The sequence below is a fragment of the Pseudoliparis swirei genome, chromosome 17, assembly GCF_029220125.1.
Source record: "Pseudoliparis swirei isolate HS2019 ecotype Mariana Trench chromosome 17, NWPU_hadal_v1, whole genome shotgun sequence".
Lineage (NCBI taxonomy): Eukaryota > Metazoa > Chordata > Actinopteri > Perciformes > Liparidae > Pseudoliparis > Pseudoliparis swirei.
The window spans coordinates 11,455,761-11,475,413 of NC_079404.1; the positions used below are offsets into that span (position 1 = coordinate 11,455,761).

Genomic DNA, 19,653 nt, shown 5'->3' on the forward strand with positions numbered 1-19,653 from the left:
TTGTTGAGACTATGTTATTAGACTAACTGCATATAAAACGGATGGAAATATTAAAGCAGAAATGGTTTCTAAGTGACACACATCCATTGTGGAAGTACCTTGCAGTCACTCAAACAAATGTAAACTCCATAAATAAGAAAAGATTATTTAATCAGAGGAAAATGAACAGCTGTATGTATACAGCCAGATAGTTATGAAATCCAACATGTTATCTTCCAATTAGGGAAATATGTATACAGCTGCACCATCCCTGTATAATCTGCATACAGATGCACAGATGTGACCGGTCAGAGTGGGTGTGCTGTGAAGAGATTTAAGCATGTAATGTGCTTGACGCATCAGTGAGGGCTGCAAGTGTAGGAGCAGGTGTTTATCGCTTGGCGACTATGAATTCGGACCATCTATATTTGCACCCAGCAATGTTAAGCAATGTGGAGATGTGATAACATAGGTCCAATATTTACTCTCCTTTTAGTTTCGTTTTAAAAGATATTGCTATTTAGCCGCTAAATACTCCATTAAGTTCAGAGTCTTTCGTTTTCTTTGTCTTTTGATTGGTGTTGTCGTACCGGTATATCGAGATCCTGAGTGGTGAGAGTGAGCCAAAAGAATACATTTGTGGGCCAACGTAAAGGGATCATCTGAAAGACACTCACATGCGGAGGGTTACTGCACAGCCGGTAATACTTCTGTGGTTTCGTCACACCTTTCACACACACTCATTTTTTAATGTAAAAATATTAAAGCTGCTTTAAAGATTTGATCAGAATGTGACCTAACGTGATATCCTCATTGAAGTAAGTTGCATGAATAGATTCACATGAGTTAGTGAGGAGAGAATGAACATATGCGCTATTTGACGGAGAGCAGGAATCCCGTAGTCTGTGCTACTACTGCTCATTGGCTGCAGGAGAGATGGTGCCTTGCTCATTCCGGGATGTTCCAGCTCCGACGATACACAAACCTCCACAGTGAATTCTCCCAGTGTTCCATTTTACTGTCTGCAAGCGTTCTTCACAAAAAAAAGCCTAATTGTACCTCTATCAGAGCTCTCGCTATGCATGTTTCAAAGTACCGATCAAATAACTCAAGGTCCAAGAAACAATTATTTTAATTTGCCATGAGAAACAAACATAGCTATGTGTGCGTTAGCAGTCCCTTAAGTATATTTCCAGAGAACTTGCTCATTACAGAGTTTATTGTCATTGGATTTTGGAGGACGAATGCTTTCAAAACAAACTGCGCGTTATTGTGTTTTGGCCAAATTGACCATTATTTTTATACATAGATTTTATTTGTTAAAAATGAGTTACTGTGTAACCTTGACATACTTAGAAGTAGCCAATAATAATTGTAAGTGTTAAAAGGACTTGGGGATGAGTCTCACAAAATACAGAGTACAACTCCGTAACTAAAGGTACAAGAGAAGGTGAATAGGCCAAGGATTTTTAGTAGTGCTGTGAAAAATAACGCGTTATGATTAAATTACAGGATTAATTAGTTAATTTTTTTTAACGCATTTAACGCATGCGCAGAATGAGCTTCCAATCCGTCTGTTGTTGGTCGTCTCTAACCAGCAGCATGTCATTCTGTCTCTACGTGTCGCGTTAACACGACTCCGATCACCGTCTCGCGCGCCGCAGAGCTCGGATGCCGGCGTGCGCACTGGTGAGCAAGTTATGTGCCCCCCTGTGTATAAATGTATAAATGTGATTTATCATGATTAATCCACAGAAACCTGTGATTAACCTGATTAAAAATTTTAATCGTTTCACAGCCCTAATTTTTAGTTTTCAAATATGTTATTCTGGTGCATTAGGAAAGTTTCATACACATGCTGCACTGCCCCTTAAGGACAGGACTAAATAGAAATAATGGTAACTGAAAATAGCGTGGATGATCTCAAGGGCCCTAATCCGATTCCCCCAACCCGTCTGTGGCAATCAGCCACAAGACGTACATCTTCAGAGAGGAGTCATAAACATATAGTTTTACTATTACAAGTTGTCAGGGGACTACTTTCAGCAGTGAGGACAGTGCATTGAATTGAATAATGGTAACGGAGAAAGAAGCATGTCAACAAGTTGAACATAGAGCCATACTATTTGTATTTATCTGTGCGTATAAACTGATAACCAACTTCATGAGATTTGATTAAATAAGGCCTGTAGAATAGCACACGTGATTTTTTTGGGGGTCTCAAAATTCATTAGTTAATGTTATAATTTATTTTGGCCTTGGTAATACTCAAACTAATTATTATACACATGTGTCTATGATGGTATTCCTAGTTCATCAATAGACATACAGCTAACGCCGAATAAAATAATCTCTTGACTGCAATATAATGTAAGTCAAAAAGAAATATCCCAATATGTGTCATACCAGTGTGTGTGTGTGCGCATGTGTGTTTTCTTTGTTTGTTTGCGCATGTGTGCGTGCATACAGGCACTCGTTAATGATGCCGTCATCTGCAGATGTTTATTGTGGAACATATTGTGAAGAAAAATCGGTTTTCTACAGTGAAGAGACCAAAACGTCACGCGATTCTGTTCATCCTGCACAAGCCAGCCTTCGATGTTCTCACCATTTTTGTTTCCTTTCAGACTTGTTTTTTTGTCTTGCACCCCGTCGTCATGTCAGTGATACTTTGAGCTGTTTTTTTGTTCACCTTCCATCTTTTAAATCCTATTTCGGTTTTGGTTCCAACAATAATACAGCTCAGCATCTTGCATAATTTTTGTCTTTGCAATTTCTACATCTGTTTCATATAAGTAAGTGTAACATTTGGCTCGATGCTTGTGATTAGAGAGAGAACACAGTGGTAGTGCTACATCCCAGCATGCAGTCAAAGTAGAGGACAGCTGATTCTTACTCGAGTCTGAATCAAATAAATGGTATCTCGTATGAATTCAACCGTCTGTGAACAAATGTTAAATCCTAATATCACAAGTTTACTTCTGAGACTCAGGGGAAATGCAGTTTATTAAAGGAAAGTGTTTTGAAGGGTATGATAACGTTTTTTCTGGGGGGTTTTAATTCAGAAAAGTAAAATAAACTCTTTGAATAAATACACTGGCACATTTGAAAGGTTTAGCATTTAAACATGATAATATAAGTGTTTCAGAAAAGCACCGCTTCTGCAGAGTCCAGTGTGTTCCAGGTTGGACCAAAGAAAATCCTATCTGATCCCTTGAGAAATGTTCTCTCATGCTTCATGCCTTCTTTCTCTACGGATTTTTGTTTCAAGTATCATGTAATATACTTTTCTATGGCTGTATGTTCAAAAGGCTCTGTGGTGGAGGCTCCTCCTTCTTCACTGACAGTGAAGTGTTTGCTGGAAGAAGTCATGATATATTGAACAGCTGCCTGTCAGGTGAATGCCATGTGTAAATTCCACTTCATCCCTCTCTGCTCATATTGAAATTCAGATGACAAATAATTGAGTGAGGAACCAGCCTTCTTTCAGATGACTTTCCCTCTCACCAACCAAGAAACCATAACGGTGTCCAATTGGCTGTTTACAATCCTGAAAAGCAAATAGCGTTTCAGGACCAAAGCAGTTCTTCTCTATAAATAATATCTGCGAAACACAGAGGTCTCTTTTATTTTAACGAAGGAAGAAGTGCGATAAACACTTTCAACCCGAGAACTGAAGACTGCCATGACTGTAAAAGTGGATTTGCATACCAACAAGCACTTGAAAGAAGTGTTCTGTAAATAACTTACATGGGAAGAAATTTGAGAAACGCATATGGCGGCACAGCTTATTGTCCCCGCTGAGAGGGCTGTCATGAACTCACTGGTCAATTATTCATCATTTTGTCTGGTACTCAGATTAAAAATGTAGTCGTTCTTAATATTTGATCCAACCCGTGTGCTGCAGCAGTGCAGTCTGTGAATGAGATATGACGAGCAACAACTTCATGCATTTGTGATTAAAGCATTCAAATTAGTCTGCAAACATTCCAACAATTACATAATCAAAGTGATTACCTCATTTAAATATAAATAAGCTCTTGTCATCCCACAGATTGCGTTATTTGATGAGACCAATTAAAGCTCAAATGTTTTCAAATATCCTCCTTTGACTCTTCAATCTACACTTTGCCGGTTTCAATCGAGAAATATCTGATGCCTTTTTTAAATGCTTGTATCCAAGTCATTTGACAATTCATCTTTCGTGGTTTATCTTCCCTTATATTACCATATATGTGGTTTAATTTTTCTATTTGTTTCAGGATTAATATGGCCGTGTGTATCTCTTGCAAACACAAACATAGTCCAGCATCTTGCTCAACTGATTCTTATCTGTTGTGTTGATTATATGCTGCACTAAATTGTATTTTTTTTTTTTAAATATTTTTTTCTAATAAGAATATCCTCAACCTTGTAGAAATTAGTCCGCATAGAAGCTTGTTTAAAATTTACCGCAGAAAACATGAATATCTTGTTTTTGAAATGTGCCTGTTAATTCAGAATTTGTGAACATGATCTAACATTGTATCCATCTTGAGCAGAAGTGATATAACATCAGCGGAATATGTTTATAGAGATTATGTATCTATAGTAGCTTATTTGTAAAGTCATTCATGTTTACATTTTTATCATGTAAGAAATCATCCGTGAAATATTTTCTATAAGAAAAATAATTAAATTGTTTATCCATCCAGGTTTTTCTTTCGATACTATCTTATCTTCCGTGCAAGCTGGAGTTTTGGAGCCCTGGACAAAGATATTCATACTTACGTTCACACTAACCAGCGATTCACTTATCCTGCATGTTTGACTGGGAAAGAAAACTGGAGGCTGTGGAGGAAATCCCACGCAATTTGTGTGTCACCAAAATTGAAAAACCAACACTAATTGACAAAGCAGGGGGAAACTGAGCTCCACTAAAAGCGTTGAAACATTGCAACTGAACCAGGAGGTGCTCCATTATATGTTTGATTCTCCCTCGTGCAACTAAAGATTATACAACCGACAAAGCCTGTTCAGTTCAATGCATGTGCGATTGTTATTTAGAAAATAACCGTCAGGTAGAGACGCTGTGTATTGTGCCTTAAGATGTCTCAGAATTGACATTAGCAGTCTTTTAATAATCATACACTTGATATTTATACTGCTTTATACAATCATTCTTTTGTTCTTCAACACAGTCATATTTAACAATGCTCAACTCCAGCGACAGATTGTAAATATTTCATTTGAAGAAGCCAGTTTCTCAATGAGCAAAATGTTTCCTGCAGTGCTGCTGCTCAAAACACATTATTAATTTATAGATTTGTAACCCCACCAATGCTTCCTCTATCTGATAATATACCTTTCAAAGTTGTGCACATCTTAGTGCATTTTTAGAAAGAACCTGTCTGGATATTACTTTGCATGCTAGATCATCCTCTTCCTCTTGCCGAGGAAGCATATACATATAAATGGAGGAACAAAGACATACACATATCTTGTTCAATTTATGGCTATAGGTTTTCTAACAGGCTCCTCGTTGTCTGCTTTCTGCTGTTATCTTTCAGGTTGGGTGAGTTTATCTTTACCAAAAGACTCGTGAAGTATTTCTGCCCCTGCAGTAGCCACCACTATCCACACGTTCACTCGAATGCTCGTGTTTCAGCCGACCTCATACGCCACGTGTATTCAGGCTGGACACATTTACTTTCGGCGTCTTTCCAAGTTCCTCATGCAGCACAGGATGTTTTATCATTATCTCCCTGTTTTGCTGTCCTCTGTGTGAGCTTGTAACGCAATGTGCTGCAATGTCATGGTCCATTTTCACCTCTGGCCTAATGATCTCTCCCTCTATGTCTACTCGTTTAGTGATGCCGAGGACTGGTTCTGTGAGTGCCCCCCGCTTTACGCCGGCCGGCTGTGCCAGTTCGATGCTTGTGAGCGCAACCCCTGCGGTCACGGAGCCACATGCATTCCAAAGTCTCCATTGGAGGCCATATGTCTCTGCCCCTACGGACGACAAGGTCTACTGTGTGGAGAACGTAAGTGTTCCGGAGATAGAGCAGTTGCGTAGATTTAGCAGCTTTATTATGACGCTGGTCTGAAAACAGTTGGTGAATGAGAGCCCTAAGCCGTTGGTAAAATTGCAGTTTCTAGTTAAGTAAAGGAATTCATGAAATTATGCTGAGAAGGCAAAAATATCTTCCTCCAGCAATGGAGTCGATAATAAAGGCAAAATTCACGGCTGCTTTACTGAATATTCCAAAAGACTTTTTTTTGTTCATGAGATCATTATTTCCCAACACTTTCAGCAGTGTGGCTCAAAGCAACTTTTCTCATGAACTTTTCTCTAAAGATGTCAGACTTCTGCTGTACAGCTAGTTATTGATGTGTTCTCACATTACCAGAATGTCAATACATTAGCGAATACGTTACTTCTGCCAGTATGTAGTTATTATTATTATTTTAGCTAGCTCATTACACACTAATTAAGTTCTGAGTTATAATAACTTAGTATTTCTCTTACACAACTCTCCAGCCATATATATATATATATATATACTATATTGAAACACAAAAACAGACCATAATGCATAAAGTCTAGTACGATATTGTTACTGATGAGATTATAGCAACCTACAGGACCGTTCTAAATCATGGAACTATACAATCTTACAGTGTCTGTTGAATAAGATGTATCGGTGGGGTGTTTTATGGGAGAAATTACAGAAAAATCCCAACACAAAGTCCATGAAACTAACCAGTTTTCGTGTAAACTGTGTCAGAGAGGTGTCGATTGAACTCCTTTCATAAACAATCGCAGGGAAACAAACATTACGATATAAGCAACATAAAAGCAACAAATGGCGGCTTCAAATTTCTCATTGTGGTCAAAAACAGACCATAATATATAAAGTCTAGTAGGCTAGGCCAATCATTAAAAAATATATCTGCAGTTAAAAGGGCCACTGGAACAAACGGAATACATTAACACTGTACCGGACATCCTGTGTTGTACTTGACTGTAAAATGATGCTGTACTTAGCTACATAAGCAGAAGGGACAGGAAATTGGTCCAGATTGAAATATCTGAAATATCCATGAAATTATGTTCAACAAGTTCCTACTTGATACTTGTTACACAGACATTCCCATTTGTATTTACCACTCATGTTGCATGCTAACATGCTCGACTAAGATGGACAACAATCGTACACATGAGTATGCAGGGCTCTCAAGTGTCACGCATTGAGCGTGAGACTCACGCATTTCGGTCTTAAGTCACGCACTCCCGCCACACATCGTATTTCTCACGCTGAAAAAAACTCTTGACTCTTAAGCCCCAACGCACCACATATGGTGCATTTTTGAGATTGTGTTTTAAACTGTCTATACTATTATAATAAACATGAGCAAATATTTTGATGTTGCTGATGGAAATGTCACTCTTGCCTGTCTTCAAAACTTGAGAGCCCTGAGTATGCCATGTTAGCATTGTCATCGTAACTATGCTAGCAGGCTGCCAATCAGCTCAAAGCAGTGTCATCACATAAGGCAGCTAATAGTTCAGGATGATCAAGCAGTTGTAGGAAATGGACATTTCTGTTTTAAAGGCATTCAATTGTGGTGCTTCGTGTCCCTTCTATGATTGCACACAGTATTACCACGAGACAGAGGAGCTCCACAGATTGTGCTTCAGAGACATAAAGGGAGTTGCTTGGTCGGAGCAGCAGGGCGCTTGGCGTAGTCACCGGGTCTGCCGCAGTCCTTGACAGACTGTCCGCACCCACATCTCAAACAGTCATCTAACCTTCCAGTGTCAAACTAAGTAGCCTATATGGCTGACATTTGAATTTAATCTCGATAACATCAGATAAGATTAGTCAGAACTGATCACTTCTAAGGTCCCCTGCCTCTCTGGGCTTTTTTGCTCGTTGCACTTTTCCTCCTGTGGTACCCTTATCTAAATACTGTCAGTGGTAGTATGGTAGTTCTGAAGTTGTGTGTCCAGCAGTAACACTTTTTTAAGACAAGATGTTTAGTTCAGTTCCCATGTGCACTTTAGTAGATAAAGTTGGTCTATGAACTCGTAAGAAAGGGAAGACCAGGATGTGCTATTGATGCTGAAATGCCTCAAGACTCGAGCTCATAAAACATGAATGGGTATTTAAATGACTTCACTCAGAAGTAGTAATGGTTTACCTTTCTATAAAAAGTGCCTATACCTCTTGTTAAAGATTCATGATTAGAATGAATAGAGACAAAAATAAGACAATACAGTACAAGTTAAATATACAGTATTACTTGTGCAGCACTAACACAACTTGCAGATAGTGTAAAACATCTTATATTTCATTGCAATTTATGATAATGAATAATTGCAATTGATCATTTTGAAAATGTTGCAAGTCAAGGGAGGATGTGAGAGGTGTGAGTACACAAAGCAAGAGAAGATGGTGTAAGAAAAACAATATTAATCTTGTTTTTTACAGAAAATGAACAGAACTGTAAAAATACCCAAATGTTTTGACACGTGTGCTTTAACACTGAATAGACTCAGCATCAGTTTTCAGTAAAGTATCCATTTTTCCTGTTAAAAGTTCCTGTTAATCTTGCCTTTAACCGAGTTTAAAAGTCTATAATTCGATATATACTTTCTCTAACTCAGAAGAGTTGTTTTCAGCTGCTCTGTGGCAGCTAAGATGCACATATACGTACATATATATTTTTATTTTCAGAATGCATATCACAATTTCCTGCTGAACATCATTCTGTTTTTCTTCTGCTGCTCCTGCTGGTTTGCTCCAAATTACACAAATACCGAGTACAACTGCTGCATGATATTATTTGACACAGTGTGACGTTATAATCCAAAGATGGATGCATTTCCCTGAGGCCTTTGTCTCTTTGTCAATATATTCTTTATCTGCTACTTGTTAATTTCACCTGCACTGCACTATATTTCCAAGTGTTATGCAATGATGAATTAGAAAAGATGCATAGGAAAACACAACTGTATACCAACATACCTCATGGTTTCTGTTGATTGTATTCACACGTCATATATGATGCAAGTGGCTGTCTGATTGAGTCGAACGAGGAACGGAAACCTCAAAATTACAATCACCTGCGACATCACAAGAGTGATTATAGACCTTTGTGAATTTGAATGAATGCGGTTCAGCTCACCCAAAGGTGACTGATAGTAAGTAAATCTTGTCACAGGCTCATTGTCCTTGATGAGATTACAGCTTCCTCCAGGACCGATCTAAATCATGGAACTAGAAACTCTGACAGTGTCTGTTGAATAAGATGTATAGGTGGGGTGTTTTTATAATGTCCAGTTTCCATGTAGACTGTCAGAGAGGTGTCAATTGAACTCCTTGTCACATTCTTGTCTACTTGCCTCATAAACAATCACAGGGAAACAAACATTACAATATAAGCAACATTACAAATGGCGGCTTCAAGTTTCTCCCTGTGGTCTCAGTTCTGTAAACAACACGACCCTCACACATGTAGAAACCAACACAGTGGTCTATGATATTATGTGCACTGTTGTACATAATTAATACGACACAGATACTAATAGGCACTTGCATTAAGTGTTTTGATAATTAATTCTGAAATCGGATCATATTTCATATAAAAAATACATCACATCTGCAATAACATCATTTGAATTCATGACTGGTCATCTCAATGTGCAGATATCAATATAGATCAGTTCAGACACTTATCTCATTGGTACAGTATGCTCGAGGGTGATTCTCCCATGAACAGAATGAATAGCTTCCTACAAACACACTCGCAGTGATTTACATACAGTTGATCATGTGTATGATCAATTCAAAGTCGCACGGCAGCTCGATGTAGCCGTTCCGGTTCATTCAGTGAAACAATAGCCACATCCAGCTCTGCCAGACTAGGGATGATAACAGAAGCATTTCTAGCTGTATTAATCTGTAAGCAGCCATTCAGAGCTGAGGGGGAGCTCTGAACCCCTCTTAGCCACCGCCTGGGGCTGTAGAACAAAATGCAAGGTGTTGAAGAAGGGCAGTTTTTTGTTTGAATGCTCACTGCACTGTAAACAAAAAGGCAGCAGCGTGTAATTCTGAATGAGTGTGGGCAAATGTACATTGAATCCTGGGTGTGAAATCAAGTAGATGCGTGTGCCGGGATGGAATACACCAGAGCATTATTGAATCAACCATGCATTCTGAATAAGTAAACTTGACGTTGTAATTTAATACCACTGGGATCGTTGTGCCCCCCTCGTGAACATCGGGTATGAAGCACTTGCCAGAACACATCCTAAGCAGCTACTAATGCAAATACAAAAGGACTGAAGAGGGGATATTGTTTGAACACAGGTCATCATCGAATAGCATTCACAGAGAAAGATATTCCACTAGACCATGATGTGTTATGTGTAGCAATAGTGCCATCTTTTGGCAACCTGTGAGGGAGATGATGAATCCAACCTGTTCAACTCAAACCGCACAGACGCAGAACTCTACACACACCAGCTCACGCAATTGCAATACGTATATGAAATAAACGTGTTCTCAATGTGTTTGTTTTGCAGCCATCAATATAACTCGTGCCAGATTCAGTGGAAGTGATGAGTTTGGTTACACTTCCTTCGCGGCTTATTCCTCCATCCCGAGCCTCAGCTTCTTCTACGAGTTCAAGCTGAAGTTCACACTCGCCAACAATTCATCGGCTGTGAAAGACAACCTGCTGCTGTTCGCTGGGCACAAAGGACGAGGTGAGCTCAATGTAGACACGTGCATTTAGTATCATTCTGATGGCCAAATGAAAAGAGGAAAACTGCTTTGAAATATCTCCTTAGTGTGATTTTAGTTGTCAAACTTCATTACGGATTTTAAAAGATGTGTTGTTTGAGATTTCACCCGCTGTGTATGGTAATGTGCTGCCTAATAAATATCCAATCTCCTCTGAGATCCTCTAATCAAAGAGGATTCCCGAAGGATTGTCTTTCTTGGCAGATTTTGAGACATTAATAATGAGTCTTCTTGCAGTCCAGTAATTAATTGATATCCAGCTAGACCTTCAAAGAGCATGATGGCAATGCTAGAATAAAAAGGTGAACCGAGCATCTCAAAAGTATCAGTCTTAATTGCATTAAACAGACGTTGATGTGTAGGTGCGATGTGATGCTGTCAGCAGCCGTGAGGATCTCCTTCTGCGAGGTCAGATTTGGGAGCAGATAGCTGCCGTGTTATTGTCACCAGCATATCTCATAAAACACTGAAGAAATATAATAAAAAGACAAGCACTTGAGGATCTGCTGGACTTATTTTCTCTTAAGAGTAAAATTCATTACGGTGGAGGAAAACAATGTAAATATGAATAATGAAAGGAGAGAGAGCCGCACTATTGAAAATGGTACAAATTCAAAGGCACAATATCAGAAGAGATGAAATGCGAACAATTCGCATGATCGTTGATGAAATGAAGTGGATCTTTATGTATTTGATTTGATCTGTGTCTGCATTCATCAAATGCTGTTTACATGGAATTAAACAGCAGAGCGGAGAGGCAGAAATAGAGAACAAAACTGAAAAGAAACCTTAAAGCAAACAAATGTAACATTTATTCTCGACAGTGTTAAGGAGGAAATGTGTGTATGTGTCCACTGTGCTCGTGACAAACTACGTGTCTTTGCCAGGCGATGCTGGTGATGACTTCCTGGTGTTGGGACTACGAAATGGCCGAGTTTTGCATAGATTCAACCTGGGTTCAGGTGTCGCAACCATCGTCAGTGATCGACTTGACCCCCAGGTCAACGTTCACACCGTGACATTTGGAAGGTCCAAGAAAACCGGATGGCTGAAGGTGATTTGGTTTTTAGAAAAGTGTCGTCTTTGTGTTGTTGGACCACCACAAGCCTCCCGACCAGTCTCACTTCTCCAGACACCGTTCTTTAAAAAAAGTGTCTCCCACTGAGGGTCATGACCCTTTAAGGAGGTCACAAGCTAAAGCTTAGCGGATCAACGGATAATCGAACGGACAAGAAAGACATTTCCGTCTTCTGTAAGAATGGGCGTATGCTATCTTTTTATGATTTGTATCTATATCTAGACAATTTATTGTAAAAATGTTGAGTGATTCAAGCTCTTCAGTCTAAACATCCTTCAAAATAAAACAATCTTGGAAGAAGAAAAAAATACTCTAAGTAGTTAAACTGCTTAAGACCATTTCCATGATCATGAAAGGGGGGTTTGCATCATCTAAGTATGGCTTTAAAAATGATCTGCAGCAACTATGGGAGTATGGTAGCTACTGTGACAAATATGATAACTGGTGCCTGAATAACTGTCATCAATCAGGACATATTATGTTGTGTCAACTTTGGCAGATTGTTAAATAAATTGTGCTTCTCGTCAGCGTCTGGCTTGAGTACTGACATTGTACTGTTTTCCTCAGCTTGACGGACAACGTAACAGAACAGGATCCTCTCCAGGACCACTGTTGGGCCTCAATGTTTTCCACCAGCTCTTTGTTGGTGGATATAATGAGTACACTCCTGAACTGCTGCCACTTGGGTCCAGGTTCCGTCATGGCTTTCTGGGTAAGGCTGCTGCGACTTTATTACAGCCCAACAATGTTGTTGTGAGTTATCGCACTGGGGCCTAGGCTTTCTCCCAGTGTCTCTGTCTATTTGCAAGCAGAGAAGGTGCGTAATGAAAAAGGCGGTGGCAGGCGCTGACTGCTGCATTAGCCCAGAACAGAGCTTTGAGGTTAATTGTGTCTGCACCCTTTAATCACTTCATACCCCTGTACACTTTTGCATTGTGTGCAAATCCATTGCCCTGCTGATAAGTCACTTGAACAAGGGTGCCGTAGAAATCACCTTTGTCATCATCAACATCCTTCATGCCGTCTCTCAGGTGACATTCTGGAGAGCATTACTTGTGCCCGCTAATGTGCGGCGCTGGGGAGCAAAATTGCCAGAACGGTAATGAAGACAACAGCTGTGAATATCATCACAACCACATGGAGCTCTAGTCTCTCCACGACAGCGATGAAGCTTGTTTTTATAAAATGTTACGGCAGATCCATTTGAGGTGAACAAGAGGGATATTTAAGGACTGGATACATTTTATTGGTTTCCTTCTTCATCATCGCATTGTTCTTGTTGCTGCTTTGCCAAATAAACCTTCCAAAATGAAATTTGGCAATGGTAAATCCCCCGTTGGCCCATGCTGTTTCAGATCGTCATACTCCCCTCCACTGGTAAGCACTACCTGAGTCATTCGACACTGGTGGCACCATAATCTTTTTGCTCCGGATGTAATGAGAACTCATGAGCGTCTAATCAGATCTCTGTGACCTTCCTCGAGCCCTAATCATGATGGCTGGCAGTGAACAAACTGATAATGCACTTCACTCCCAGTTATCAACGGAGCCACACTCCCCTGTGGAAAGGTGGCAGAAGAGGTACTGTGGCTTCTGGGTGTCAAATAAATAAATAGTTACCCAATTTGAGTTGTTGATCAAAGAACAAGAAAAAGTAAAAGTCTGCGTTTGTCAAACTTGCCTTTAAACAAATCCCATCAGACTTGATAAAAGACTTTAGCTTTATTTACCTTTCAAACCCTCAGTCACAACAGGACATTGGAAGAAAATGTGATTCTGGAACTGAATTTGCCGCACATTTCAAGATCTCTTTTCTGGCGGGTATTAATGCTACCTCTGGTTTCTTGGTTCTATGTGGGTGAATGCAGCAGAAACTACAATAAACAGCTTTTATAATCTTGAATCTGCTTTTTTGACGGTGTATGTTTGCAGCACAGCAACCCTCGCTTGAGTCTGCCAAGAAGATTTGGGGCGGCTGTAGCTCAGTGGGGTAAGAGGGCCGTCCTTCAACCGCAAGGTTGTGGGTTCGATCCCCGCTCTCCCCATTAGTTGCAAGTCGAAGTGTCCTTGAGCAAGGCACTGAACCCCCAGTTGCTTCCCGGGCGCTTCACCGCAGCCCACTGCTCCTTAATAACTAAGGATGGGTTAAATGCAGAGAACTAATTTCCCCTTGGGGATTAATTTTTTTTATTTTTATAATGGTTTATTTAATAAGGGACAGTGCATATTAATAAAAACTTTGCAGTAAATGTGCCAGAGTTAGCCAAGAGGCTATTTTTCATCTGTAGTCCCAATGTTGCTGATGTTAAGAACAAACCTAAAAACATAAGATTACAAATACAATCTACAGATAAAGCAAATAAAATAAGGGAGTACAATGTTAAAATGGACAGAATAAAAACATAATGTCAGAGATACAATGTAAAAGCTTACAGACTAAATGTGACATATAACTGCAAACAGGTGAACGACAAGAGGAGACACGCAGGTGGAGTAAAACGGCCGACCAGCAAGTCAAGACATACAGAGACCGGACAACAGACAGACAACAACTGACAGACAGAAAAAATGAAAGTCCAACCTGGGCAGATGGAGGAGGGAGGAGCCGTTACAGTCTAGTGCTGACAGAGCTGGGTAGTAATGTACCATTTCTTTGTTTCTGCTTTAAAAGAGTTGAATGATTGTAGCTCTCTGATAGATCCTGGAATGTAGTTCCAGTCAACTGCTGCTTGTACTGAGAAAGCAGCATGACTGAAAGCACTTTTCCTGAGAGGGACGATACAATCCCCTCTCGCTGCTCCTCTTGTGAGCCGATATCCAGTTCGTGACAAATTGTTTGAGAGGAGGAGAGGTCAATCCATGTATGATTTTGTACATCAGACAGACGTGCACATATTTAATCAAGTTATCCCAACTAAGCAAGTTGTATTTTTTTAGTATAGGACAATGATGTGACAGAACTTTTTTTTTATCAAGAGTTTTGAGCGTCCGCTTGTATAATGACTGTAATGGTTTGAGCGTAGTGGCACTAGCATGTGACCAGGTTGTTAAACAGTAGGTCATGTGGGAAATAACCATTGAATGCATGAATGTTTTAGCTGCCTCTGTTGACATGTAGTTGCGCGAGAATCGGAAATTGGATAGATTGTATTTTACCCGATTACAAACTTTTTTCACCTGTGATTTGAAAGACAGATTTGAATCAAAAAGTACTCCCAGGTACTTGTATTCAGATACAACCTTTAGCCTCTCCCCAGATACAAAAACATCCGGTTCTACACTATCAGAGTTTCTTTTGGTAAAAAACATACACACAGTTTTGGATATATTGAGTTGTAAACAACATTGCGTTAACCAAGTAGTCACATTAGCCATGGATGTAGTGAGTTCTTTTGCTACATCTCCCAATAAAAGTGTATATTTTATTTTATTAAGACAGCATGAGCCATGGATATTCATGAATGAGCATGACATCCTGTTTATGCCAGTGACTAATGCAGCAGAGAGACGGGCGTCTGCATGTGCCGACATGGCTTGTGCTCAGGCCTTGTATTTATAGAGGACCCTGTGCTCTGCAGGTACAGGCCAAAGCAAATATTGTCTTGATAAAATTGCATTATGAAAGCAAAAAGCAAATACGATGAGGCAGATGCATGATGTGTGGGGATGAGAACTGTGGAGACTGCAGATTGCATTCCATCAAATTCAAGAGATGACATCTAATAAAAACATGCCGATTTCAGTATGTATACTTGATATAAAACCTTGTGGTCTCTCGTCATAAAACAGCCATCAAAGATTTTCATTTCGACCACTGCCAACGTTCTAAGGTGTTGATTGTTTTTATTGTCCTTATTTAAGAGGAAATCTCAACTCGAATGAGTCACATTGTCGTGTGCGCACCATTAATCTTCATATGAGAAAAGACGGCTGTGTTTCCTCTGACGAGCCCCTATCAGAGAAATAAAAGACATACATGTGACACACAGTTTGTTTGTTTGTTCATTTCAAAGGGTGCATTTTTGACATGCACTTCCGTACAAAAAGAGACGGAAAGTTCCAAGTGCTGGGAAAGCCTTCGGGACATGCTGTGTTTGGGCGCAGCGTGGGTCAGTGTGGCGTCACCCCTTGTGCTCATGTTCACTGCAGAAACGGAGGGACATGTGTGAACTCTGGGTCATCTGTCTAGTAAGTGAAAATAAAAAAATAGATTCTGTGTGTATATATAGATCGATATACTGTGTATATATTTATAAATGAATATATGTATATATATATAGAGAGACATATTTATAAATATATTTATAGATATATGTAAATATTTATATGTATTAATATAGTTTTATATATATTTAAATGTATATATTTATAAATATATTTAGTTATTTTGTAATGATTCCACTCATGAATAACATCCTGCATGTGGACTTTGCAGTAGAGTTGAATGCAAGTTTACGTTGTGTGTGTATACTCCCATATGTATTGTGACACCAACGCCCTCAGTGACACGGTGCAAGTAGAGCAAAAGGAATTGACCGTGTTGACAAGCTTTTCACAGTGTCTGACTGTGCGTCTGCAGTTGCCAGTGCCCATTTGGATGGAAGGGAGCGCTGTGTTCTGAGACCGTGTCTGTGTGCGATGTGGAGCACAGCCCCCCTCCTCTGTGCGTCCATGGCGCTGCCTGCATCCCTCTCCCCAATGGATATACCTGCCAGTGCCCCCTGGGGTCTGTGGGACTCTACTGCGAGAAAGGTTGCAACATAGAATCAGAATCGTATAATAATGTTTCTTTTTACTTATTTCACAAGACAAGACTTTCACTGCGTAATTATTGCTGTATTGTTTTGCCTGCTCAGCGATTGCCATCAGCGACCCCTTCTTCAGCAGTGACCAGTCTTCATGGATGTCCTTCCCACCTGTGAGAACTCGACACAGGACTGCTTGCAGCTGCAGTTCCAGCCTTTATCACCCGATGGCATCCTCGTCTACACCGCACAACATCTCGGTGCCAGAGCTGGTGAGGACATTCAATTACAGCGGGTTTTAATGAATGAAGTATGATGTTTACTGTGCAGAATGTCGGACTGTTGGCAGATAAGAACCAGGATCACTATTTTCTCTGAATGTCCGGCCACCATGGCACACGTAATACCAATCATTCTTTGATATCGTGATGAAAGAGTAATACATGGCAGACACTTTGCACTACGCTCTGTTGAGTAGATGATATAATGCTATTTCGGAGCACAATCTCTAATTATTTACAGTCGGAGGAATAATTTAGTTATACAACTATATTCCATCCTATACGGTGCCTAAAGAAGGCATTGTAGCATATAGGTATCATGTTATAAATCATATTTTTATGACATGCTAATGTTACCTCAACCTCAAGGATGAACTTTGACCACTGCATTGTGTGGTCAAAGGTCAAAAGTCTGTCCCATTAATGTGATATTTCGGGAATGTCTTTGTCTTGTCAAATTTGGCACAGAATTACACTTAAACTCTAGGATGAACCGATTATGTTAGACATTGTATGACATACTGAACCATACTATGAATTATTTGTGCATGCTGTATTATGATGTTGTGGAATTTCTAGGACAAACTGTTGAATACAATGCCATTCCTATGGATATAGACTTTTTTTGAACATACTATTAAATTACTATTTTAATAATTTTATTGACATACTATATTTTGACTTTTGTGACCTATTTACTATGACTTAACAACCATTTCAACATACTTAAATAACTTGCCTTCATACTACAAGTATGACTTTTATCATCATAGTATAAAATGCCGAAGGACTTCTTGGACGTACAATAATAACTTTTGCATTACTTTTACTTTTATCAACATACTATTTTATGGCATCTACATAACACTTTTTACAGAATACTTTTTATTGAATATTTATTAAATAAAAATAAAAATGTATTGCTTTTTTCGACTACATTCTAACTTTAGGACTTTTTGTAACATCCTAACTGACTTTTAGAGGTACTATAGTATGACTTAAATTCTGTAAACAAACCATAGTTTTTCCAAAAAGGAGTTAATTACTTTTTTCTGCATTTATACGCTGGCTTTTTTTACATACCATACCGTCATTTTATTTTGATAATCTATCCTTCTTTTTTTTCACTATGCTTTAAAAAAATATATATCGACAATTTTGTTGTTGTACTACACTGACATACATGACATACTATACTCTATTTTTATTATATAAATCAATTTTAATGTCATCACAAACTACACAAATGTCTTTGGAAAGTATATAAATATAAAAAATGTCATTAAAAACTAATATAGCATGTCAAAAACAAAAGTTCCAACAAACGTCATAACAAAATGAATCATACAAGGTAAGACATTGAAATGAGAAATAACAAGTTTTATCATTTTATTGTATTTCTACAGGAGACTTCTTGTGCCTCTCGTTGACGTCCGGCTTCGTCCAGCTTCGCTACGACCTCGGGGACGGCGTCCGTGTCTTGCAGTCCGTTCAGCGAGTGGACTTGCGCGGCAGAAGCTGGCACACGGTGAAGGCCGGAAGAGCCGGTCGCCAATGCTTCCTCAGTCTGGACAATCAGGAGATCAGAGAGCGCCCGGCTCACGGGATGACCACCCTAGATGTTGCTACGGACGTCTTTGTCGGGGGCGTGTCCACTCTGAGCTTCGTTTCGGTGGACGCAACAGAAGAGGAGCCGCTGGGCTTCACCGGCGGTTTAAGAGAACTTCTAGTCAACGGTGAAGAGTTTGAGTTAACGGAGACGGGGGCAGTAAGTGGAGCGAACGTAGGCGACTGGGATGGGACAGCCTGCGGGTACAAAGTATGCCACAACGGCGGTCGCTGCAGGGCAACAGGAAGTGGCTCATTCACATGTGTATGCCTGCCATCGTGGACTGGCCCCGTGTGTAACCAGGCTGCGAGCTGTGTCGACAACATCTGCAAAGCGGGCTCCTCGTGTGCGCCATCTGGTGTCGCCTCCTACCGCTGCATTTGCCCCTTGGGATGGGGTGGGAGGCACTGCGACGCGGAAATACCCACGCACACTCTCAAGTTCGTGGGAAGCTCGTATGTTAAATATCAAGACCGAAGATACAACACGAGGAATTTTAAATGCGCACGGGTTTCTTTCAGCTTCCTCACGGGCTCAAATGACAGCGTGATAATGTGGATGGGGAAGGCCGAACATGAAGACGATGATTACCTCACGGTTGGACTGGAGAACGGCCACCTCAAAATCGCGGTCAATCTCGGGGAGAAGCTTTCCGTCCCGATAGAATTCCGAAATCTCGCACTGTGTTGCAACACGTGGCACAATGTCTCCGTCGCTCTCAACAGCACCGTCATCCAGGTGTTCCTGAACCACCGGAGAGTCCTTCACGAGGACCTGGACCCATTGGAGCGCTACGTGGCCCTAAACTATGGCGGCCAGCTTTATTTGGGAGGATTTGAACTGGACAGAAATGTATCAATGGTCACTCATGGGTTGTTTTCAAAAGGCTTTGAAGGAAGTCTCAGAAATGTTTATTTGTTTAAAGATACCAAGCCGCTACTGTTTCTCAACAATAGTGAGGGTTTTAATGTTTATGAGGGCAACGAATAGTCGGGAGACTCTTTGAGACGTCATATAAAACTTGATATTAGCTGTTTTAAAAGGACATGCTACAGTAGCCCACGAGGAAATGTGTGTAACATTTGGTAGTAGTTAGGTTAATGTTTTTTTTTTAAATACTCAGCTTTACTTAAATACTTGTTTCTTAAACACCATCACTCAATTCTCATCT

At 40.0% G+C, this 19,653-nt stretch overlaps 1 protein-coding gene across 1 annotated transcript in view; it reads left to right on the forward strand.

Moving 5' to 3' along the window:
- Nucleotides 1-19,648, forward strand: part of eys (eyes shut homolog) — a 174,394-nt gene extending 154,746 nt beyond the window's left edge. The window contains 9 exon segments of the mRNA XM_056436017.1: nucleotides 5,830-6,002; nucleotides 10,550-10,732; nucleotides 11,657-11,823; nucleotides 12,415-12,559; nucleotides 15,861-16,035; nucleotides 16,427-16,599; nucleotides 16,704-16,784; nucleotides 16,787-16,864; nucleotides 18,280-19,648. Coding sequence (XP_056291992.1) covers nucleotides 5,830-6,002; nucleotides 10,550-10,732; nucleotides 11,657-11,823; nucleotides 12,415-12,559; nucleotides 15,861-16,035; nucleotides 16,427-16,599; nucleotides 16,704-16,784; nucleotides 16,787-16,864; nucleotides 18,280-19,472 — 2,368 coding nt within the window. The 3' untranslated portion in view covers nucleotides 19,473-19,648.
- The last annotated feature ends 5 nt before the right edge of the window (nucleotides 19,649-19,653 follow it).